This window comes from Passer domesticus, chromosome 4 (genome assembly GCF_036417665.1).
Source record: "Passer domesticus isolate bPasDom1 chromosome 4, bPasDom1.hap1, whole genome shotgun sequence".
NCBI lineage: Eukaryota > Metazoa > Chordata > Aves > Passeriformes > Passeridae > Passer > Passer domesticus.
Window position 1 is genome coordinate 14,536,468 of NC_087477.1, and position 24,268 is coordinate 14,560,735.

At 45.4% G+C, this 24,268-nt stretch overlaps 1 protein-coding gene across 1 annotated transcript in view; it reads left to right on the plus strand.

Moving 5' to 3' along the window:
- Nucleotides 1-250: 250 nt before the first annotated feature.
- Nucleotides 251-24,268, plus strand: part of SLC4A4 (solute carrier family 4 member 4) — a 138,206-nt gene continuing 114,188 nt past the window's right edge. Inside the window, exon 1 of the mRNA XM_064416263.1 lies at nt 251-361. Coding sequence (XP_064272333.1) covers nt 351-361 — 11 coding nt within the window. The 5' untranslated portion in view covers nt 251-350. The remainder of the gene's footprint in view (nt 362-24,268) is intronic.

Consider the following 24,268-nt stretch of genomic DNA (forward strand, 5'->3'; position numbering starts at 1 on the left):
TGCTCTGTGGTAACAAGCTGGTCTGGTGTCCTGGTGGGAATGCACCTGCAGCAGAGCCTCAGGGCCTGCACAGCTAATTGAGATGTAGGAAGCTGAAGCCTGGTCCAGCCTGGCTCAGCCCCACTGCTGACTGCTTTACCCAGCAACTAACAGACCACTTCTTGTTGCAGTGTGGCCCTGGCCTTTTCAGAGGCATCTGGGCACAAGACATATAAACTCTTTTATTTGTTCTAGGCACCCCTGCAGCTCCTGGTATGGCTGGCAGTATCTGAGACTCTCCCAGTCCTCCATTGTGCATTGCTGTGAAGCTGAAAAGGGACTTGCTCTAGAAGCACAAGGAAGGAGCAGAAATGCATCACAGGTAACGGGGGGAGTCCATGGCTACAGATGTGCTGGAATATTTCTGACTGATCCACACCCAGTGTACGCTACAGCAGGACTTTAATATTTTACTTGGGCACTTCTAGCTTATGGTTATATGATGGGAAGAGAGGAAAAATATAAACTGGTTCTCTGGTGTCAAAGTCAACAGACATTCTCCAGTGCTTTTGGAAATGGGCTGAGCAAGTGTGCCCTGGGCTGGTGGGAAAATAGCTTGTGGGAAGAACCTCTGTGGTCCTGCAAACCTAAAGGAAAGTGGGATTAGACTCTCGGGTTGTTCCATGCCTCAGTAATGCCACAGAAGAAAAGGAAAACTGGTCAAGTAAAACTGTTAACTGGTGTTAACAATGGGACACTGTGCTGCTGTTACAAAGGGTTTAACTTGGACACCTGTCAGCAATTAATTACAGTTGACAGTCTTTTTTTAGGTAAAGAACATTTTATTATTAAATCTGCACTTACCTTCACAGGCTCAGGAATTTTGAGTGTTTGAATTGGTTGCAGGGGCAATTTAGCACCTACATACCTTTGGAGATGAGATCATGCCAGTTCTTTCCATAACAAGAGTGTACAGTATTTATTTCTGCTTTTCATACAACTGCCATTTTTTAAAATTGTCTTTTGGCTCAGCTCCTTAAAGCCAACCTCTCTTATTGCCACAGTGTTCTGACAGTGCCTTCTAATTATAAGGCACCCAGGAGGAATTCTAACACTGTCTTCCTTCAACACGTTGTTCCATCATCCACAGAAAGATCACAGAGATAACCCTTTCTCCCAGGTAAATTAGAGCAAGTGGAACAGCAGAAGCAAGCTAGCATTACTTCTCCTCAGAAACAATGTGAGAGTACACTAGGGAGAGGACTGGCTGACCTCAGAGCAGACTTGCCTTCTGGAGGGAGGAGGTGTCCCACTGCTGCAGGCTTTGGAGCAAAAAGGTCCCAGAAACAGTGAGGTAGAAACCAAGAAATGATAGTTCCAAAAGTCATGCTGTTGTTTAACATGTCCTTTCCCACTCTGGTTTCTGGAGCTGCTGAGGAAGTGTGCTGGCTCTAAGACATCAGCATTTTTGCTTGGAATGATCTGTATTAAGTAGTGGTTTGAAGGGCTCAGGAGAATACACAAGGGATGGGTATCTGTGGGAAGGAATCTTGGTGCTGTCTGAAAACAACAGACTCATAACATTTCAGAAATTACCATGGTTTGGGTGTCCATGTTATCCCCTTTGGTATCAAGTCCCAAATTTCTAATGGGAAATAACCTGCATGATACAAACTGGGGGAGCTGAAGCACCTTGGTGTTTCTGAGAGTCTCCAAAGGGGCACATGCAAAATGAATTCATAGCTCTGGTAAGTGTTGGGTGGAGAAGGGGCCACTGGATGGAGCTCTTGTCCTGCGGTTGGCCACCACAGGTTACCTGAGAGGCATGACCTGTGCCGGTGAGGAATTCCGCTAGAAAGCCAGTCTTTGAACAAGGTAAGGGGCTGGCATTCCAGTCTGATAGCATGGTGGTGACATGTGATAATGCTGTGTTGCTCTATGAGGAACCCACATCTCCTGGTCAAGAATGGAAAGCTCAAGCAGTGTGATTAGCTGTGAGCATTTGGGAGACCACATTCATCAAGGTGGGCAAACAGGTATGGACACCACCAATCTGGGAAAAACCCATGTCTGAAAGGTGCCAGGTCAAGATTTGGTCTAAACTGGTGGCTCTGAGCTTTCAGAGCCAAATGCTTGTGGTTGCAAATAAGCTGCTCACGTGAAAATCAACAGTTTTCCAGATGTAAGGAGGTAATAAATCCAGAAAGAAAGCTACATGTATGTGCAGCTCATGTAGCTACTGACATAAAAACGGAAGCATTTCAGAGAAACATGATCCTGTCCTCCCATGGAGATGAGTGGTTGAACTTCATTCCAGTTGTTGGCTGGAAGGAGCAGAATTGAAAGGTTCAAGTCTCAGGGCTGCTGAGGCTGACACTTGACAGTGGGCATTGCAGGGAATGAGGGGTCAGAGAAGGTCATGTGATGGTATTGGCTGTAGGTGATGGTTTGAAGCTATGTCCTGAAGGGAAGTGCTTTCAGCAGAAAGATTTCCAAATGGTGTTTGCCCTAGTTTTGGCAAAGATGTTGTCAAGAGGGAATTTTAATATGATTAGTGCTTACAGGCACACAGTCTGAAATAGCTTAAAGGGTCAACCTTCTCTTCTTTCAATAAGTGAAAAAGAGGAGGACACTTCTTCAAAACCTACCGAAGGTTTTTTTGGGGTTTGTTTGTTTGGTTTTAATTGTGTTTCATTTGACTTGACTGTTGGGCTTCCTTGAACTGAAACAGGCCATTTTATGTAATTTTATCTGCCTTTTACCATGCATTTAAAACAGAACCTTTGCTAGTTGCCTGCCTGGTTAGGAGTTAAAAGGACAAGTGAAACAGTGCTTATGACATGCTGTGTATTTCTAAGACATGGAGTTCTTTCAGAGGAAGGAATTAGAATTGGAATGCTTCCAAAATCCAGTTTTAATAAAGTGTGAGTGAGTTCAGAAAGGAAAAATTCCTTTCTTTTCATTTGGTTGCTCTTCTCATAAGAAGAGTTTGGATCTGTGTGTATGTGCCCACACATGTGCATGTTGCATTACCACTTTGGGCACAGGTTTAGGATACTGCGGGTGCGACCTCTGTACTGTAAAATCACCCGTCAGAATACTTTAAGGACTGTGACTTGCGTCCTTTGTTTATTTTTGTTCACCACTTTGTGATAATATTTGCAAATGACTTGTTTCCAAAGAAAATTAAGTGTTTATTGCAGGACTTTGAGGGTGGCTCAGGGTTGCCTGAGATGTACCATTTCAGGTGCAGTTATGCATCCAGCGTTTTTTTTTCCTCTGCCTGCAAAAAGGGCCAAGGATGTCACATGTGGCTGAGAGTTAACCCTGCCCTTCCCACTCACAGTCCTGGCGTTCCTTGTTAAAAATTCCTGACTGGCTGTTCAAAACCTTCCTTATTCAAGTCTGTGCCAAGATTATTAGGACAATTATTGGGAGCCAGTGGTAGCCAGAGGGCTGATAGCACAGCTGAAAGTAAACAGTGACGTGGTGCAAGGTGTCACTGTTAAGGCTTTTTAGAGTGTGCTTCCAGCTGTCCTACCTGCTTGGTGCTGTTTGGACAGAACAAGGCTTATTTCCCTGTTGTGTGCCGGTCTGGGCCACACACTGTCCCTGTCCCAGCAGGAACTGCCTCCCAAACAGCTCCCCAGGGCTTGGCTTGCTGGCTGTGGGTGATGAGATGCTGCTGGGAGAGGGGTAAGGAATGGAAAGAGGATGTGGGTCACATTTTTTTTTCAAGTTCTTTGTGTCATATGCATTATGGCACGATGCCTCTGGAAAAGTAAACAGCACTTCAGGTTTAGTCATGCCCTGTGCTTATTATAGTCCTGCTGAGGGATTCCAGCAACTTGAGTGCCAGTGCCTAGCACTGGATAGGCATCCCAGCCACAGAGCCATCTGCCTGGTGGGTTGGGAAGAGCCTCTGACAGCTGCTGGAGATGCTGGGTGGGAAGAGCTGGTGCCCAGACAAATGACACGCTAATCCCAAGCCGGAAAAGGGGGGTGATGCCAGCCGAGCAGGACGGGGATTTTTGCCTGGCAGGTGTCTGCAGACCTGCTGGCTCCCCAGAACAGGCGTTCCTCTCCTTCTGCCAGCGCTGGCCTCGTGCTCCCAAATTAGCCAACACTTGGGCAAAGCGTGAATAGAAATCACATAGCTGAGAATCTGACTGTGCCCTGCCTAGGTGCATGGGAGGGTCATCGGGAAGGTTAACGCAGGGCTTTCTGCTGTGTAAGCTGCAGGAAAATTCTTCTGCCCAAATTCCTGCTTGCTTGCTGAGCTTTGACTGCCACAAGAGTGAAGAGAGCACATGAGAAAGCTCTCCAGGGAATGAGTAGCAGGATGGGCTTAGGAAGGACAGAGTGCTATGCTGAAGTTTGATTTTCAGCTGCTGATATTTTCTAATATGAAGTTGCAGCCCAAAAATGTAGAGACAGAATATAAAAATATAGCAGTGAAAGTGACTTTCCATGCTAATGGCTAATTTTGCTTTCTGTTTTTAACTCTGCTCAGCGTTAGCTTTGTATCTACTTACATGATGAGGACATCAGCACTGCCTGGTTTTGAGAATCAGGCTAGCATTTAAATGCAAGCTAAAGTCTATTTCTGCAAGTGTGATGCAAAGCACTCTCACCAAACCGTTAGAATTTCCTGCTAATTGTGGTGTTTCATTTCTGGCCAACTGCATTCCAGAATGGCCTCTCTCTAATGTGCTATTTACTGACTCTATTTTAGTAGATAAACTCCCCATGTTAGCAGTAGGAAATTTCTCTTCCTTGCACAGTCTTCTAAAGCCCCTTTAAACTAGAAAGAAATCTATAGGCTAATGTGGTAATTTTGATTTATTAACTTGAGGTAGGTGTAAACTCTTCCTGTTGGAATGTTGACAATGTTTGGCATAGAATGGAGATGCTGGCACATATTGTATAGGAGGCCTGAGGTCTGTAAAAAATACAAAGGCCATAAATATTTAAGACCCATCCTACCTTTAACACATCCTTTAGTACCAATTAATAGAAAATAACTTAAAGGAGATTTAGGAAAACAGCTTAAAATGAGTCTGTGACACTCTGTTACTTGTGGAAAATGGAATTAAGGTTTCAAGGCAATGCAGATCAGCTTGGTGCTCCCTACAGGGTTTGATTTGTCAACACAAGCTTCACACAGAAACACCTGACCTGACCCAGACCTGGGTCTTGAGCTGGGGCTCAAGGCAATGGTTGCACTGAACAGCAGAGAGGGGCAGCTCCCCAGACTGGGGGTACCTGGGAGGCCACAAACCTTCCCTGAGACAGCCCAGACTGTCTTTTCTTTCATGGCTCACAGTCCCTCAGATGAAGGGACACCTTCCACTAGCCCAGATTGCTCCAAGCCCTGTCCAACCTGGCCTTGGACACTTCGAGGGATGGAGCAGCCACAGCTTCCCTGGGCTACCAGGGTCTCACCACCCTCACAGGGAACAGTTTCTTCATAATATCTAAACCTTCCCTGTGTCCATTTGAAGCCATTCCCCTTGTCTTGTCACTCCTGTCCTGCCTATGTAAAAATTGCTTTCTTGTTTAGAGAATGTGTCTCTTCAGAGTTGTTTTGAGAGTTTAGAGTGAAGCCTTCTAACAGGAGAGAAAAGGCAACCAGCAGATCCTTAGCACTGGAACTAAGTTTGCTCTTTCCAGCAGAGAAGGAAATTCCCCTTGTTTCCCTGACTTTATTGGTTTGGAGGGCTGAATGTGGTCAGAGTTAACTGTTAAGTGGAAAGCAACATAAAAACCAAGTTTTTCCTGGGCTTAGAATTCCACATCTGTAGGCTGTGGTGGTGGAGATGTAGCTAGGAACACCAAGAGCCCTGTTTTTAGATTCCTCAGCTTTTGTCTTCTTCCAGTGAGTCAGTATCTATTTCTGTGTGAAAAATTGCAACATGAAACACCTTAAAAGCACTGATCTCTACAACAATAAACAATTAAAAGGAAAAATTGAATCCTTCCTCCAGCAGAAAATCAGAGCTGAACCACATTTGCAAGGAAGAGCGTTTTGTGATGTCCTTGATAACAGTAATAACAATAAAGGTCACAAGAGCTCTGCCATCCTGAGACGTGATGTTGCTTGCTCAGACAAGTGGCCCCTGCTGAGACTCAGATCAGGTACGTCTGATAATGGGGATGGAACAGCCGTGTTTATTTTTGGAATGTGTCAGAGAACTGTTTCTGGTCCTTGCTCTTCTATAACAGTCAGGTATTTATTTACATGGTCGGAAGCTCCAGGGCTTCTCCCGTAAAAAGGAGTTTATATATCTGAACAGTTCGTACCTTTCCTTCCCCTTTGTGTGCTGATGGCATAAGATCTTAGAACGGAAGATAGAAGGGGAATGGGATATTCCTTATCTGAGATTATACTCTTGCCAGAAAGAACGGTTTCACCCTTTGCTTCTCAGCAAGGAATTAAATTGTAAATACTGGTGGTGTAGTGATTGGTGGTGATAGAAATCTATCAAATTATTTATAAGATGATCAGGAGTGCATTTTTTATTTTGCGTGCCAATCCATGTTGAAGAAAGTAAATCAGGAATCTCATGGGTGGCCTTACCCTGTGAACCAAGTGTGCTTGGGAAAACTAAACGGGTGAATGTGTGTGTGCCTGGTCTTTTGTCTACTTGGGCCCTTCTATTTTAAAATCTTAGCAGCTAATTTGAAAATTAATTGAGAGCACTGAATTTTCATTTGTAATACAGGCAATATAAATATAGAAGTCAGTGACCTATTCAAACAAGTCAAATTAAGAAGCAGCAGGAAATATGAATATACTGGTGAAGTCTTTTATTGCAAACCTTCACTTCTCTTGTTGGACATGAGAAAATGACTGATGGTGTGTAAATTGGAAAAGATCTTAGGGGAGAGACATCATAAATAGAGGCCAGACTTTAAGCAAGCCCTTACAGAGTGAGGGAGGAAGACTGGATTACAAAGTTCAGGATCTCTCCTAGAGCCCCGCAGGAAAGACTCAGGGACCCTTCTGTAAGCAGAGGCTCATGCAAGGATTATGAAGGACATGGTTCAGTTGCCAAGGGAGAGGGAATATGCTGTTTGGCAGTTGATGGGACCTGACCAGGAAAGGAAACTGCCAAGTCTGGATACTTTTGTACTTTTAGGCAGTTCTCCATATAAAACCAAAGACAAGCTGTTGTTTTGACACTTCAGGAATGCTTGGTCTCAGAATAAATGTGGGTGCTAAACATCACTTAAACCTTTTACCTGCCTGCATGATACAGTAAAAAATGCCCAAATTGCTCTGCTTGCTTCCTGTTCTGGGGGACAGGAGGGAGCTCAGGCAGCAGCTGCCAAAACTGCAACACTTTGGGGCTTAGCTGGAGGAATTTGGTTTTGTGTTTTCCTGTAATACCTTGGAGGTCTTTGAACATGGTTTTCTTTATGACTCTGAGAAGCTCTTTTGAATCCAAGTCCCAAGGTTTCGGGTTTCCCTTTTACTAAAGGTATTCAGTCCAAGGAATGTGGTGGGCACATTGAAGTTTTCCTTGGTGTAGTTGCCATGCAGTGTTTTCTGCTCTGGCTGCTCCGATTTGCAAGTACCATTGCATGAGTGTCATGGTTGAGGCTGTGTGGGTTGCAGCACATGGGACACATTCTCACTGCTTCCTGGTATTCACTAAAACCAGTAGACTCGAAATTAATAATGTTCAACTGCTCTAATTTTAGCATAAAATTAAGATAACTTGTTGGCCAGCATTATTGTTCCAAAGACCATAACCTCGTCCAAGAAACCAGCAGGGCTCATGGGCACATTCTGCTGGAGAGTTTTCACACAATATCCACCATACACTGTTGTCTGTTGCTATGAAACAATCTGAGAAGATCAAATGGTGGGTAAACATTGCATAACTCATCAAAGAGATCAAGTAAGGTGTAGAGATAAGGGATGGAAGTAATTGTGGCACTAGTAGAGACTTGGGGAGTGGTAGAGAGCTGAGGCTGGAAACAGCATTGAAGCCACATAGGCAGGAGGGAACAGACATCTTCATTAAAACACTGGTGAAAGTTCTTGTAGGAAGCTTCATGCCTGGTACTTTGGTCTGATCTCATGGTATCTTAGAAGGATTTCTTCTTTCCATGCAAAGGAGTCAGAAAATATTTCTACCAAAAAACTCATGGGAAATATTTAAAAATTTGAATAATTTCTCTTACTTTGTTTCAACTTGTTACTTAGTTAGGAGCTTCTTCATCCTAAAAGAATGACTGCTGTCTTTGTAATGATGTTCTTTATAACATGAATATTCCACCATACCAGAGCATCCAGGCTGACAACATAGAGTTGTCTTTGCTTACTAAATCACCCCAGACTCGTGCTTCTTTCATGTGTTTATGCAGATTTATTAAGTCCATTCTTGTCATCCTTTAGCAGAAGAGATCAAACAGAAGATAAACCACTCATGCCTGCAGCAGCATTCCTGTGTTGGCCAACTGCCTATTCTTTTTCCAGAGGCACATTACTCCATCCCACCCAGGAAAAATGCTCAGGTAAAAAGTTTAACTTTGCTCTGTGCTCTCAGGGTCATCAGAGAGAGAAACTGGCAGGCTGGCAGAAGTGGGGGGATTTTCCAGCAAGCTGTTTGTTAAATGGCCATGGAAAATGTCTGACCACTCAAAGGGAAGGAGGATGGAGTAATGTCAACTCTTTGGCTGACGAGTAAGAAAAAGCTTCGGCAGGTTTTTCAACTTGGTGCTTGTCTGAGTTAGCAAAGAATTTCAAGTGATTTCAAGAGAAATGGATTCTGCCACTGATTTCACTGGGTGCCAATTCTGACTTGGAGATAGTGTTTACTAAATTGAGTTAAGAATTGCCCTGCTTTTCAATACAGGAAGCAGGAGAAAGATCCCATTAAAAAGAACTGCAGAGACCATTTCAGAGCTCTTGTTTCTGGAGAATGCACAGCAGGACAGAAAGAAGCAGCGGTCGAGTTCCCTGGCTTCAGACAAATGAACCCTATTTTCTGAGGCTGGGCTACTTCAGCCCATGACATTCACAGCACGTAACATTTTACAGGCTTCCGGTGGCAGTTCTACAAATGTGACAACGGGGTGTCAGCTCCGAGAGGAAGGAGCCTTTGCATGTCTTTGCATCCCAGATAAATCCCCTTGTGTTTTGAGTTTTGGTGTCTTCAGCTGATTACTCATGGAAAAGTGTGAGGGGAAATACTACAGAGTTAATTATAATCACTTTTAATTAGATCCTGCACATCCCCTGCAAGAAATTTTAAGTGAGCGATGCACACACTCTGTGAGATTAGGGCTGCTTTGTGGCCAAAACTATCGAATCCTGGAATGGTTTATGTTGGAAGGGACCTTAAAACTCATCTGGTTCCAAGCCCCTGCTGTGGGCAGGGACACAAGTCTCTGCAGCATGCAGGTATGGGCCCCAAACCATAAAGCACGAAGTGTTGGAATACATGGACCTGTAAGTATTCTGCTGATATTTGGGAACTTGGTGAGGCAGCTAGCAAAGCAGGAATTTTTGATTAAACTCCTGGTGACACAAGAGTGAGAACCATTTCAAATATCCACTCTGTACCCTGAAATCGTTCTTAGGAAACTGTTATATAAAAGGTCTTGCAAAATTACCTGCTTAAACAATGTGTCCATTCCATGCCTCCTGTAGCATTAGCAACAGGAATGAGTGGTGGAATTCCTGTGAGGCAGGTGTTGGACAGGATGTATGGACATGTGGTTAGCCATAAGTCTCCCATGTCTCTTCTTCCTGTGATTTCCTCTGTCACAATGGAAGTGCTAAAAGAAATCATGTTGTAACTGAAGAACCAGATGATTTGTTGTTGTTAACAGGACAATCCTCAAAATTAAAATGAGCTCTCATTTTGAAAGCCTTGAACTTGTAAATGGATCAATTGAGCCAAGTTTTCCAGGAAATAAACTTGGACCTCTAAGCTCAGCAGTCCCTCCGGAATGGCTGAAATGCAGGGCTGCGAGTGCTCTCCCTGCACTTCTCCCTGCTGCTGTGCTTGTCAGTTTTCAGGCTCTCGGAGAAGGAAGCTTTCCTGGCTTCTTGTTAGTGGAGATCAAAGCATGGAGAATTTAAGAAACTTGAGCAGGGTTCTGGGTGAGTCAGTGGTGTTTTCTGAAATTCAAGTCAGGGTCTTTAACCCTGGTCCCACTGGCAAATCAACTGAGAGGCAAGTTGATAACAGAAAGGAGTTAATTCCTTTCTTCTTTGGTTCTCAAAATGCCTTTAAAGAGGATTTTAGGATCTTTCTTTAGGATCCTCATTCTACAGACAGCAGCAAAAGTGTTCTTCTTTGAATTTATTTTTTTCCCTCCTTTCCTCTCCAGTGTTCATTTTGGGGCTTGTTTTGTCTCGCCTTTATATGTAGATGGGATTCAGTTTCTTCATGTAGAAATGCTAAATCTTTATTGTATAGGTAATATTTTACAGGATTACCAGAATGCAGTGTGTCAGATATTATTGCTGGACAATACATTCACACTTAGTTTATGGGTTAGTACATGGTTTTTTGCATGTCTATCAAACTCTTGTGTTTATAGTTACCTTACATATTTTTCCTACTGATTTTCATGAGACAGATCTTATTGTTTATGCAGGTGCTCATTGTTTTTCACCTAAGAATAAATTGTTATGCTAACAAGCTTTCATATTAAGATTGTTTTTGCATGGGAACTTGCAAATTACTTAGCTGCACTTAGAAGAAATGACAGGCTAGCTATAAATTTAACAGAGCAGGCCTGATTTGATGAGTCCTTTATTTTATAATTCTTCCACCTGTCCACGACAGTCTTGGTTTGAGACAATCTAAGGAGAACATTCTGTACAAGTTCAACCAATACCTTTCCACCAATAAGAAACCAATATAAGTGAAAAAATATCAGTTGATTAACAAGAGGATCAGCAACAGGCAGAAAGTAACAGTAAGTGCTAGATACAGAATTGCTAAATTTCAGAACCCCAAGAGAGAGAGACCTGAAGTGCCAGACAAGTGGCAAGAAGTCCTCTTGAGAGCCTTCCCTTAATACTGGCCAAAATCAGATGAAAGAAATATGTTCAGCAAGGGCACAGTACAAGTGTTCAGACTTGTGGACAGGATCTATATAAACTACTAATTTTCTAACAAATGGATGGAATAGTGTATTTTAAAGATGTTTGCAATGCTGCCTCAACAGCTCCAAGAGATAAAAGAGATTGATTTTGTTTTCCTTCGGAAACACCTCTAAACAAACGTGTTTGGGACCGAACTGTGTATTTTCCAAGAGCATATTGTGCTTCTTCATGTTTTCAGTAGGGATTTAGAAGGCCATACAGACAAATGGTGAAAGCTAGGGATTGAATTGGCCTGAGCAGGGATGTGACTTGTCATTCATGTGACCTGCCCATCTTTCCTGTGAAAGAGATCCAAACCTCTCTGGCAGGATGTCCAGAGGCTTGGCAGGACGGGGTGGTGCAAATGGAGAGGGAATCTAATTAGTGCATACAAGTGTCTGGAGGATGGGTGTCAAGAGAATGGGGCCAGCCTCCTCTTTCCAAAGAGGACCTTCTTGGATAAAGGAGTGTGGAATGGGACACAGAGCAAAGGGTAGAGTCCGGCATTGCTCTGTCTTAGGGTCCTGGTGATCAACTGCCCCCTCTGGAGTGTATTCCTGTCACAACTCTGCACTGACTCCCCAGCGTGTGCCCTGCTGAGCAGGGGCAGGCTTGTATGTCCTGTGCTGGAAGCAGACTCTCCAGAGAAGGAATTGGCTTTCACTTAACCTTTGCATCTCCTTCTGCAACTTGTCTTTAAGTGCATATCTGGAGTGTTCAGTACCCAGTGTGTTTTAGTATGACCCATTACTTGACTGACACCAGTGCTAGCTGTAAAAGAAATGTACATTTTAAGAGGCAGTTAAAAATAGCTTGCTTTGTTATAAATCACCCTCCCCTACCTGGTATTAATTTCCATGGAGCTGAAGAATTTAAAATTCTCCTGGTTTCTACAGTGGCTGCGCCCTGAATTCGGAATATTGCCCCTTCCAAACAGAGTTTTAATGACATCAACAGTAAGTTCTTTCCAATGTACTGAAATCCTTATGACTATAAAAAGAGAGATAACTGCTGGATACTCTGCTGTGTTCTTTTTCTGTCTTTGCATTCTTTTTCTTCTACCATGTGCCTTTGAATCCTGTTTGAATTGAACAGGATTCAGTTCTTCATTAAGTGTTCTTGGACTAGGAGCAGTATTGCTTTGGCTTTGTTCCCAAACACAAGTTAATGTAAGGGGGTGACAATCCAGCTCTCCAAAGGGGGAAAAACCCCCAAAACAGAATACCTGATGGGCTGGTTATCAGGCTGTGATTACCTGTTCAGGTGCATCAGACTTGTATATTCCCAGGTAACTTGGCAGTACTGACTTCATTTAGACCAGGTATGAAAACACTGCCGTGCTTCTGCTTCCTAAACCAGTGTGCATTCAGAATACATCTTCCTGTGGACACTGTGCTTGGATAACTCAGGGGCACAAACTCAGCTAAGTTTCCTGCACTGCACACTTAATGTGCTGGTCTGAATCTTATTTCTAGAATTTACTTCCATTCTCATTTCTATCACTCAATACCATTCCTTAAATCAATCATGTTTTAAAATGTTTTCAGACTTGTTTCCCAGAAGTCCTAGCAAAAAGGTAGCAGGAAAAAGTGAGTGTAGTGCAGAGTTAATTACAGAAGGAAAATATCTTCTGAGGCTTAACTGGAGGCTAATAATGAGTTTCCATTGCCTGGAGGTGCATTGGATTGAGAAGGAAATGGGAAAGGCACTGGAGTGGTGTTAAACTGTTTTGTTTTTTCCATGCTGGAGATGGCAGATGAATAAGTCCATTCCTCTTTGTACCTGTCCATCGCAGGTGAGAGCATCTTCCCCGTGTGCCTGGTCCGCTTCCATCCGAAGCGTTTGGGAGCAGAGGCTGTGAGCCTCTTTGTGCAGCTCAGCAGGCTCGGGGCAAAGCAGGGTGCTGGCAAGTGCTGCACAGGAGCAGCCAAACAGCGCGGCCGAGCCGGCGTTACCACAGCTACGCCTGCTGCAGGACTTCAAAGGGAAAGCAAAAACACTGCTTCAGCCATACGTGACCCGAGCTGATTCACTCTGCCAGTTCATGCCTTTCCAGAGACTTGCAGTGTCTGAGGTGGAGGGGAAAAGGGATTTCCTTGGGAATGGCTTTTGGTTTTGGTGTTTTATCTCATATGCTTGTCTTGAAAAGGGAGGTACATCCTCTGTTTGCTTGTAACTGCTGAGTAAGGAATCTGATGGGTTTAGGTACAAGTGGAAGTAAGATTACTCTATACTCCAAGAGAATTTGGCTGTGGAGAATTAATATAATTAGAAAATGTTACCCATCTTACTGTCCGAGTTTTGTGGAGGCAAATATTGCATTTTGAATGAGTAGTCAAGCCTTTGCTTTTGGGTTGAGAACCAGGATGAGGGCAAGTGTAGGTGCAATGGACAGTAGCCCAAGTGACACAAGGGAGGAACACTGGAGTCCATTGCTGAACCACAGATCTCCAGTGTCTTCAGTGCTTCTGTACGTCAAGAAAATGTGCATCCTGGCTCCCAATGCCGGCTCTTCCCTTTTGGTGGCAGGTATTATCTGGCCTTCATCTGGAACTGGATGCAGCTTTCCCTTCTTGTTATTGCTTCTGCTTGTTGGCAGCCTGCAGCTGAAACACGAGATCATGATTGTGCCGTGTCCTCACGTCCACGCATGCTGCCCTGAGGTGGGGTCCCACAGCAGCAGTGTGGGGAGGGCACACAGCAGGACGTGGGGCTGGCTTGTGGAGGCACCATGTTTCCAGGAAAAACACATGAGGGGAGGGATGGGCCGAGGTGAGCGGGGTGAAGGGTCAGGTGCTCAGGTCAGCCCCAAGATGGGCAGTCTGGCCCACAGACAAGCAGCCAACACGTATTACTTACAGCGTCACTGGGCAAAGAGCTCGCCTTTCACCTGTGGCATCTGCAGAGCAAATTGTAGCAGAGGGATACTGCAGTTTGTCCTGGACCCCATGCCCTCTGTGCCGGCAGCAGAAAGGTTGGGTGTTCATGGGGTGTCCCCCACTTTGGGGTGGCAGGCATTGCTGCTCTTGCTTGGCTTTCAGAGGCTTTAATGGAGACGCTCCTGCAGCCTGCTGGGCAAATGAAGCAAAATGTCACGGGGGGGAAACTATTTGATCCCTTTCTCTGGGGGGGCAGAGGGGCGGGAAGAAGTGGGTTATAGTAAATGTCATACAGGCCTGGAGCTGGAGTGTCTGTTCAAGTGGGACAGCGTTTGCAGGGCTCTGCCTCTCAGAACTGGAGCAAATGTGGAAAGCGAGCTGCTGCGAGCCCTTGGTTCTCCTGCTCAAGGAACCCATGGGACAGCTGGATCTGTGGAGGGACTGGAGGTAGGTCTGGGCAGCCTGGTTTGGGATGGGACACTGAGAGGCAGAATTGATCAGGGGGGTTACAATGATCTCCAGTCTGAAATCATAGCTCCGCCTTTTCTCTCTGTGCCAGACTTGGTATTTCACCAAGTTTTTCCTGTTGATATGGGTCATGACCTGTATAAGACTCTTCTCAGGTGCAAGCTCTTTTGCACCAGCTCTGTTATTGTAACAGGAGAGCTTTCCAGAGAATTTAGGAACTGGAGAGTCCTCAGAAAGCCACCTCTGGGGTTTTCACAATCCTGTGCCTTGCAACAAGTGAGAGAATTCAGATATCCAGTGTAAACCTGTCACTTTGCTGTGTGTTCCTGCTTACTTAATTGCTGGTATGTGGATGAAGACTGAGTAATTTCATGAAAATTCTTTTTTTTTTTAATCCCATGTGTGATCTGTCTAGCCTGTGCTAGCATATACAGTTACTTCTCAGATAACATCAGCCTTGTGGCTTGTTGTCAGCAGCAGATGCTCTTGTGGAGCCAACTTTTTGATCTGTTTAAATCATTCAGATAAGTGGTATAACATCTCCCTGGAACACTGGGATAGCAAGATAAACCACGTTCCGTGTCAGGAAGAGAAAGGTTGTGTGTCTCTCTGTATCTCTCAGAAGCTGTTGAATGTTTTTCTGCATTAATCTGCAGCCATAACGACCCAACTCTAACCTGCAGTTATTAATTGGGAGCAGAGCCAGCAAATGGTGCAGAGTTGGAGCTGATATTCTGAGAAATGTGGAAAACAAAGCCAAGGAGAGGAGCAGCAAAAGCAATTGGTTTGTGATAATTGTGTGTACAAGGAACAATGAGGGACAGAGGAAGGCAGGGAATGTGTATAATGGGCTCTGTGTTTCTCAGAAAGACCTTTTGGGAAGATGTGGCATAAATAAGTCTTTGAGTCATTCCTTTTCCATACTGAAAAGCCTCGTGAACGTGTCGTCGCAAACCATGTGCATGCTGAAGATGTGCAATTTGATAAGGTATGATGGACTGTGCTCTAAGTGTGACAATAGTAAGGGCATGTCTAAACACAATGTTTTCCCTCTCCCATGGAAAATGTTTGCAGTGGGGCAGGGGAACCAAAGTACTGGGATATATTGCTTATGCCACAGTAAGGGAAAAGACAGGAACGACATCCTGAGGGAGAGCTTTAGAGAGTGGATCTGGGTGCCACAGCTTTCCCCAAGAATGACGAGGCAGACACCGCTTGTCATCTGCAGGGGTTGCTGCCTAGCTCAGGGTCCTTTCCCTATCCCCAGCTGCATCTTCCACCTGCTCCCAAACTCCAGCACAGCTGTGAGGGCAGGGATGCGCAGGGTCCCTCCAGGAGACCCTGCCTTGGGACTTCCCTGATGCTTGGGAGACAAGAGCAGCTGTGGGAGCGCTCGGGGCTGTGGCACAGGTGAGAGGGTGGGGAGCACAGCGCTGGCTCGCTGCCAATGCCATTGCTTCTTGCCGTTCTTCCTCCTTTTATTTTCTTTCCCCACCCCAAAGCATGGGAATGTAGTAATTGCATTTTGACCCAGTTTCCAAAATCACTGTAGCATAGACTTTGGCGGGGGGGCTGGGGGAACCTCTTAGGAATGAAAACCAGCCATTAGCTAGAACCGGAGGGGCAGGAGCAGCAGCAGACTGTTACAAGTATGCACTAACAGCCTTGTAGAACAACTGCTATCCTGCATGCTTTTATGGGGAAAAAAAAGGTAATTGCATTTACATTTTTTTGATATTTGATCCCTGGTACACAAACCTTTTGAGCCTGAGTTCAGGTTGCTTTCAGCTGAAGCCCTCTAAGCATAGAGGCTTGTGTCAAGTGCGTGGATTTTCAAAACTTGGCTGGAGGTTTCATGGCAGCCTTTCTTGTGGTTATTTCTGGTACCTCTGGCTGCCAATTGGAATGCAGAGCTGTAGATCTGTGGGGAAGTGGAAAGGGATGGGTGTGAGTGCCTGTATGGAGTAGGAGCCCTTAACAGCAGGAGGTTTGGGTTAAGATGGGGTTTTGAAATGCACAGAGACTTGGGGAGCAGATGTAGGTATGAAATCCAAACCAATTTCCTCATTCCGGCTATTAATACGAGATGGAAAATAGGTCCTTTGAAGTCATTTCAAGCAGCAATTAATATCCCTTGGAATCTCCCCAGCAACTCAGTGAGGAGTCTTGGAATTTAACCTCACCAAGTAAGATAGGTGGGAAAGGAGAAAGAAAAGGCCAGAAGATGTTGTCTTGAGGGATGTGTCCATACAGTGTCCCTCAGCTTCTGCTGCCTTGGTATCCTCACTACCTCTGTCCCTATCATGGGTAGGGCACCTGGAATAGTTGCACATTAAGCCTAGGGATACCACCAGCTTGAACATGGATTATGCTGCCTCTGCTGCAGGGGAGAAGCAAAGGATGTTAGTGCCCCAGGCTGCATTTTCCACCACAAGCAAGGCTGTACATATAGACATCATGCCCTGGAGAGCAGCTCTTACCTGATCCACTGCAGAGCTTGGTAAGAGAATGCTCTGGCCTCAGAGGATGAGCTGGTAGGGCCCTTGAGGATGTCCCCTCCCTTGGTGAGGATGGATGGGAGCTTTGAGGTGGGACCACGTGTGTGGGGGAAAACATAGCCAAAAGTTCAAGGCTTTGAGAAATGGAGATAGTCCTCATGTGCTTGTATTAATCAAACGATATGCGAGATTCTCCAAAGGCAATATTTTATTCTGGAGTTGTACAAGCACAAAATGAAAGCCTGCCCTTTGACAGCACTCTTATTTTGTTAAAACGCTCCACCAGAACATGCTGTCCCAAATATCTGTGGATACTCCATCATGCCTGAGCCCTAAAGCACACAGAGCGGGATGTTGTCTCAGGACAGTCATCTCCTGTTGCTACACAAATGTTGAGGTGAAGCCTGAGTTTATTAGTTTTCAAGGCAGAAGATATTGTTTCTGCACATTTTTATTTCATACAGTGCCTTAATTTCTATTAGTCCTAAGCTGATGTGCCTTGGATTTATTTTGCTTGCTGGAAGGCCGGAGAAGCTGAGGCCAGGACATTTTATCTCTTCTATGTGGCAGCTTGGTCCTTGTGGCTGTTCTTGCAGGTCAGTGCTCCTGAGGTTCCATTGCCTGCCCTTCCCAGTGCTTCCAGAGCACCAGGAACTCCTTGGCCTTCAACTCCTGCTCACCAAATTGCCTCCTTCCTGTGGAGAGGAGCTTGGATGTGGGTTGTTGGCTGCAGCCTTCGCTAGGGACTGCTGCTGGAGGTAACCACGAGAGGTATTCAAATAGGTGGTTTCAGCAACAGGTCTTGTGGGCAGGTTCCTCATCTTCCTGGTGCTGCCTCACATAAAATGCACAGCTCAGTGATTGCTGAATGTGGGGAGCAGCTCTCAATATCATGGAATCACTGTGTGGTTTGGGTTGGAAGGGTCCTTATAAGTCACCTCATGCTAGCCCCCTGCCAGTGGCAGGGACAACTTCCACAAAACCAGGTTGCTGGCTATGTGACAGGCAAGGTTTTGATACCTATGGGGTATCTATCCAAATGTTTTCCACTGGAGTGTGTGGCTTCTGGAAGGTTTCAACTCAGCTTGCTTCTCCCTTTCTTTGGGAAGAATCCCAAACATCTGGGGCTATGTGCAGGGGGTATTCTTCATCTGCCTGCACTTCTAAGAGCTTCTGCAGCAGAAGGCTGCAGACCTGGAAAAAGCATTGAAAGAGCAGCCAGCTCCTAGGGGTGCTTTTCCCTTATTTTTTTGGCCTTGTTTTGGCTTGGACAACACATTTCTCCAGTTTCACTTTCACTCAGATTTTTTTTTTTCCCCTAGAACGCTTTGCTCTTCAAACAGCCCTGAAGTGCCAAAACCCTTTTGGAGTTACATATGTTCCCGGGGAACTGTTGTTTGCTCTAAACTGGACTGTTTCTGCTGGAGTACCTAACAAATAATTTAAAAGTCATTAAGTCTTCAAAGCTTTATTTATAGAGTACAAACTTCTGGGTAAATGTGACCTGCCAATGTTTGGTTTTCAATATTTTGTTTAGGAAATGTTGATATAAAAGATGAGAGACAGAACAAGAGATGTGAAAATCCAAAGCCGTGAATGATGCTGCTGTTTAATTATGTGAAAAGAAAAGAAAACATTTCTGATGACCCAGGATAGACAATGGGATAATAAACTGAAGCCCTAGGCAAAATAAAAAAAACAAACCCAAAACAACAAACCAAGCCAAACTTTTGTTTTGTGGCATCACAAATTATCAGGAGTTGAGAAATGAAATGACAGAAGGGAATATACAATGTATTATAAGTACCAGCCTTTTTCTCTGTATCAAAAGAGGGCCTGCAGAGGGAAGACATGAAAAGTTAACCAGTGGGAACACATTTTTCACTGGGAATAGAGTCTGTATTATCACAACAGGAAAACAGTTAAATGCAAAGAGCTGAGATGACCTGAGAAAAAGAAGAAACATTGGGACGAGTATCTGTTGTTTAAATTGGCAAAGTGAGGGGGAAATAGTGTTCCAAGAACAATAACCTAAATAGCACTGTAAATCTATTGATGGTAGGTTGTCTGGAGCTGAGCAATATAGATGTCCATGGATTTACTGTGTTGTTTCCTGTGGTGCCAGTTTGATATCTTTTTTCCCAAGTATCCATTATAAGACATCATCTGAGAAGGCTGCTCAGGTGTGTATATGGCTGGATGAGGTAGAGACATCGGTGATTTATCTGTGGTGTTACTGATGGTGTATTTCAGATTTCCTGAAGTTAGTATTTGGCATATCCAAAGCCCTGTGGAGGTGTCCCAGATGGCATTTTTTAGCATCAGGAAAAGATGTAGTCTTGAATTCAGAGGATCACAGTGACCTGCCATTCAAGTTACTCTTTCCTTCAGGATATTGGATGCTCAAGAGCAGATGCTCTGTGTTGCAGGGGCAAGGATTCAATTTTAGAGAAGCAGGCAGGAAGAAGTGTACATCAGGGAAAGCACTTCTAATCCTGATGCCTGTCACCATCTGCTTGTGGGAAGTTATCTCCAACCAGAGGGTAAGAAGGCTGGCTGGGGGGCTGCTGTATTTTGACAGTAGAAATCCAAGTAAGTTGTAATTTTTGTCTGTACTAGTCATGTTGTTGGACTTGACCTTCCACTGAGAGTGGGTGAGATTCCTCCTCATCCTTCCAGTCAGTGATAAAATATTAGAAGTCTTCCTGAGCTGGTGCTCAGGAGGCGAGGAGGATCTTGATGAAGATGCTGGTTGTTGCACTGTGAGGATTCGGTGCTCTGAAGAATTGGTCTGGGTCACAGTACAGGTGCTCTACGAAAGGGCTGAAGGGCTTCTTGGCCCATCCCTTTGAGCTTTCTTGGTGGCTTTTTTTTTTGGCATAGGATGCCAATAGCTGAGGAATGAGGAAGAGAAAGAAACTCACCAAAATGACAGCTGGGGACAAACTGGGAAAATAAGAAATCCTTCTGATGTAAATATGGCTTGTCCCATTTGCAGCCCATCCATATCACCCCATCAGGTCTGTACCCCTTTTTATGTGGCTACAATGAGCCTTGTGCTCAAGGGATTTAACTTCAGCCTTGGATTTCCCTCCTGTGCTGAGAAGTGGAAGGATCTGTGTCCCTTCTGACCTGCTTTCTGTCTGAACTCGCTCTGAAGCAGAGAGCAGGTGATGTGTTTGAGAGCCCAGAAGTGCTTCAATCAGCTGAAGCTTCCTTAGCCCTCTCTTCCAGAGAGGGAGAGTATTTGTTGTCCCAGGGTCCCAGCAGCTGAAGGTGGCGGAAGCGTGTGGTTCAGCGTCCTACACTCCGGCGGGTATTGTGGGTGTAGGAACAAACACACTTGCTTTATTTTAACAAAGCCCTGCGTTTTTGGCCCTGACCAAAGGCTGCTTTGGCCTCGTTCCCTGTGGCACAGAGCAGGACACCACTTGAGGCGTATAAAATCTGCTTTCTGCCTGGGGTTGGGCCATTGAGCTGCCCCTTTGCTCGCCGCTGAGGGGACACTGGCAGCTCACCCCCTCGGGGGGCTGTGCCTGGGGGCGCTGGGGGGCACGGAAAGCAGGGGTGCTTCCCAGCAGAGGGCCCTCGAGCAGCACTGCCGGCTCCTGGCCAGCGCTCTCCTGGCCCCAGCAGCTCGGGGGCTCCTGGCAGAGAGGGATGCACCAAGTACGGCAGTTCGGTGTGCTCTTGGAGGAGTTGCTCTTGCTGGAAAGATAAGGGGTGTTTTTTTAAAGAATGCGGCCCTGGAAGTTGGTAGGAGACTGGCAAGGCTTGCTCACAGGGCTGCAAAGCCCAAACCTGTGTTGCTTCCTAGAGGAGTAGAACACAACTTGTGTTTTCTAAGCCCTTGAGGTGAACATGCCATGCTTTCAATAGCTAGCAAAAGTATTGTAAGGTACCAGAAGCAATAGACCCAGCTGATGAAATCACCATGAGCCTCATGGTTCCATGAAGGAACTGCTGTGACCTGAATGGCTCATTGCTCTCAAGCAGACATGGTGCATTATTCATGAGAGGCCCATCAAGCAGTTCACAAAAACCCCCATAACCCTTCGGTGTTCTGCTCTGTCTTACCACAGCTTAATGTTTTTCAGCACCTCCTGTTTCTACCTCTTCTAAATGAGTGAGCCAGGGCAGGGAAGTCAGTGGGAATTTGGCAGTTTTTCTTCCAAGGGCCCTGCAGTGGTTTCCCAGGGAATGGGCAGGCAGGGCTGAGCAGGTACTCTGACAGAGACAGGACCCCACCGCATGTTGTTTTCACTGCTGAGGCAGCACTGTTAGAAAAGTTTCCAAAAAGAATGGGTTTACTCACCTTGGACCTTTACTAATCAGCTATCAGGCAGTGCTTGCTGAGATGCCCTATTCTGTCTAGATTTTTTGGCAAGTGGATGGAAAGGACAGACAAGTCCTGATTCTTGGTGACTTGAATACAAATATGAGAGCTACAGAGTTGCTTTTTGTGGTTCCCTTGGAAATCAGCGCTATTGTACTAATTCAGCTGTAATACTAAGGAATGCAGTGCAGGAATTTGTTGAGATCAGCAGCTAAAATGCTGCAGAACCCATGTCTATGTAAAAGAGACCAAAAAACCCCTGAAACCTCAAGGTCACAAGGAATAGCTGCGATTGAGGATTGAGTCCTAAAAAAGGTGAGTGAGGGATTTTGTTGGTGTACAAAGGATCTGCTGCGTGCACAGGTGTGTTCAGGGTGAGCCACTTTTGTCATGATGACTTGGCACTGACGTTTGTCAGCCGAGCAAAAGATACTGAAAGTCTCTGTGATAAGTACAGCTGCAGTCTCTGCACCTAGATCCTTCCATGGCAATCTTTATCCTCTGAAACTTCCTGACTTAGGTTGAATTACTTGTGACTTAATCCAACGCAAATATTTTATCACTGGGTAGTGTGCACAAACCCCTGGAAGTGCAGGAGCTGCCAGTTTCCATCTCATTCAGCATCGCCTCTGACTGACAATGCTGTGGTCAGCATGAGCGGCTTCCGAGGAATCTACCAGAAATGCTGCAAGATATATTTATGGAATAACCTGCCCACAGGGAAAATTTTACCCCAGCAGTTCCACCGAGCATGCGTGTGTATGTGTTCTCTAATCTTTACCAGCAGAACTTTGCCTGTTCTCATTATCCATACACATGTCAGACACTGTCAATGACACTGATACCTTGCGTGACCTCGCTGGAAAAGGAGTTCCTGAGTTAGCTGAGGGAGGAAAATGTGTGTGTGCTGGGTGAGAAGGCAGGCCAGTAGCTCCTGTAGAGCAGCAGGCATTTAGGTGAAGGTGGTGTCCTGTCCCGTGCCCTGCTGAGGCATTGCCTTGGCTGGGATGTTGGCGAAGGCCGTCGGCAGAGCTTTTCCTCACCAACGCTTTGTGAGTGGGACTGAAGCCAGCGGGTTCCAAAGGCAGGTTCAAACAGTCAGCCAAAGCCTTCCCAAATCCAGCTGCTTCTCTGTGACCTGTGCAGGGAGGGCAAAGCTAGCGGGCTGTTGTGCTGAGTGACGAGCTCCTCTCCGGTTATTAAACCAAGCAGAGGAAAATCCTGGGAACGGCTGGGGAGGCTTGGCAAGGGAAGGTGCGAGCCGAGGGGTGTCGGCAGTGCCAGAAGGTACATGGATACGTGTGTTGGACAAGTCTGCTCCAGCCAGTGGGTTTCCCTTTGTCAGTCACAGTGACAGACAGCGTCGTCAGTGCACTTTACTGGGCATTTCTCTGCACAGAGAGCGCACTCGTTTTTAAACTTGGTCGAGACAACTGCCCTGGCTCTTGATTGAAGGACTTCTGGAAATGGCTCTGGTAGTGTTTTAGATGATTAAACGCAGCAATGTGATATTTAAAGACTGACTTGGAATCATGCATCCTGATAAAAACCCATTTTTTTTTAGCCAGAAAATTCAATGCACATGTTTAAAATGACAGTATTTGAAGTTACAGTGAATTGTCAGGAACTGGAATTAGTCCAGTTAATTAGGTTTGTTTCTGAAACAGCAAGCTATGAGCCGGCTGCTGAAAAGCATCCATGAGGTGCTTTCACTGAGGGATCACAATGCCTGGGGGTATCCCAAAACCCCCATGAGTTATCTAAGTGGCAAAAAACAACAGCAATTTTCTCAAGTAGCTAATGTGTTTTTTCTTCAGGAGCTCCCTAGTTTATTTAAAAACGAAGTGAAGTGAAACTAGCACATCATTAAGGATTTAGGGCATGGACACAGCAGTCCTTGCTTTGGAGCCTTTGGAAGAGGGAAGATGTACAGTTATTTGGGTTAGCACTTGAGCACACAAAGCTCCTCAACTGATGTGGTGCTGTGCTTTTGTTAACATGAGGGCTGTCATTAATTGAAATGAAATACAGTTGTAAGTGATGGGAGGCACAACTGTGCCCATTGGAAACTCACTGGCCCTTGAAAAACAGGTTCTTAAAAACCTGGATTTATTAAAGGGAACAAAGGAGCCCAAGTCCTGACCCATTCATGTGCAGACTGTGGCTCTGAGATCTTCCAGGAAAACATGGAACAGCATGAGGGGACAGTGACAACGCCAATCAATCGTCTGTTCTCAGTGTCTGGGGACAGCACAGGGGTGGCAGCAGCAGAAAGGAGAGGAGGAATTTGGCAGGGAGATCCTTCTGCAGCGCTCTCGCTCTGCTCTGCAAGTGCTGTGGTTTCTGTTGCTGCTGCTTTTTCTGCCCAGCCAATGGATTGCATATTATTCCCTAGCACAGAGTTTGGATGGGTGACAAAGGTGGAGCTTGGTAGCTGAGGAGCAGCTGAAGGGGCAGTTGCTGTGTGGTAATCATAAACCTTGCTGAAGAAGGGGAGTTTTCCCCCTGTGGAGCTACAATAGCCTCCTTTGTTCCCCTGAGAGTCTGTGTACTTCCCATCATGGATTGCTGTTCTGCCATGTTCCTTGTGAGCCTTTTGCAGAGCTCCAGGGTTTAAAAATACTTTATGGATCTCATCAGCTTGGCCTGGACAGTCGAGCTGAGTGCAGGAGCTATAGCTGACTGAACAAGATAGGGGATATTGGCACTGCTTCTCTTGTCCAACAGCAGTCTGGAGGGAACCTGTGCAAGGGCAATTAGTGTCCGTGGAAGCGTCTGTGTAGGAGAGAGAGGAGGAAGTAGGACTGGGCTGGCAAGCAAGGGGAGCCTTGCCATGCTCGAAGTTAAGAAGCAACATGTAAGGTACTATTTCTGTGGAAAATTATAATTAACTGACTAAATTATGGTTTCTATATTTTTCCTGGGTTGGTTGTTGTTGTTGGGTTGTTAATGTTTTTGAGGTTTCTGTTTGGTTGGGTTTTTTCCAGTGCTATGT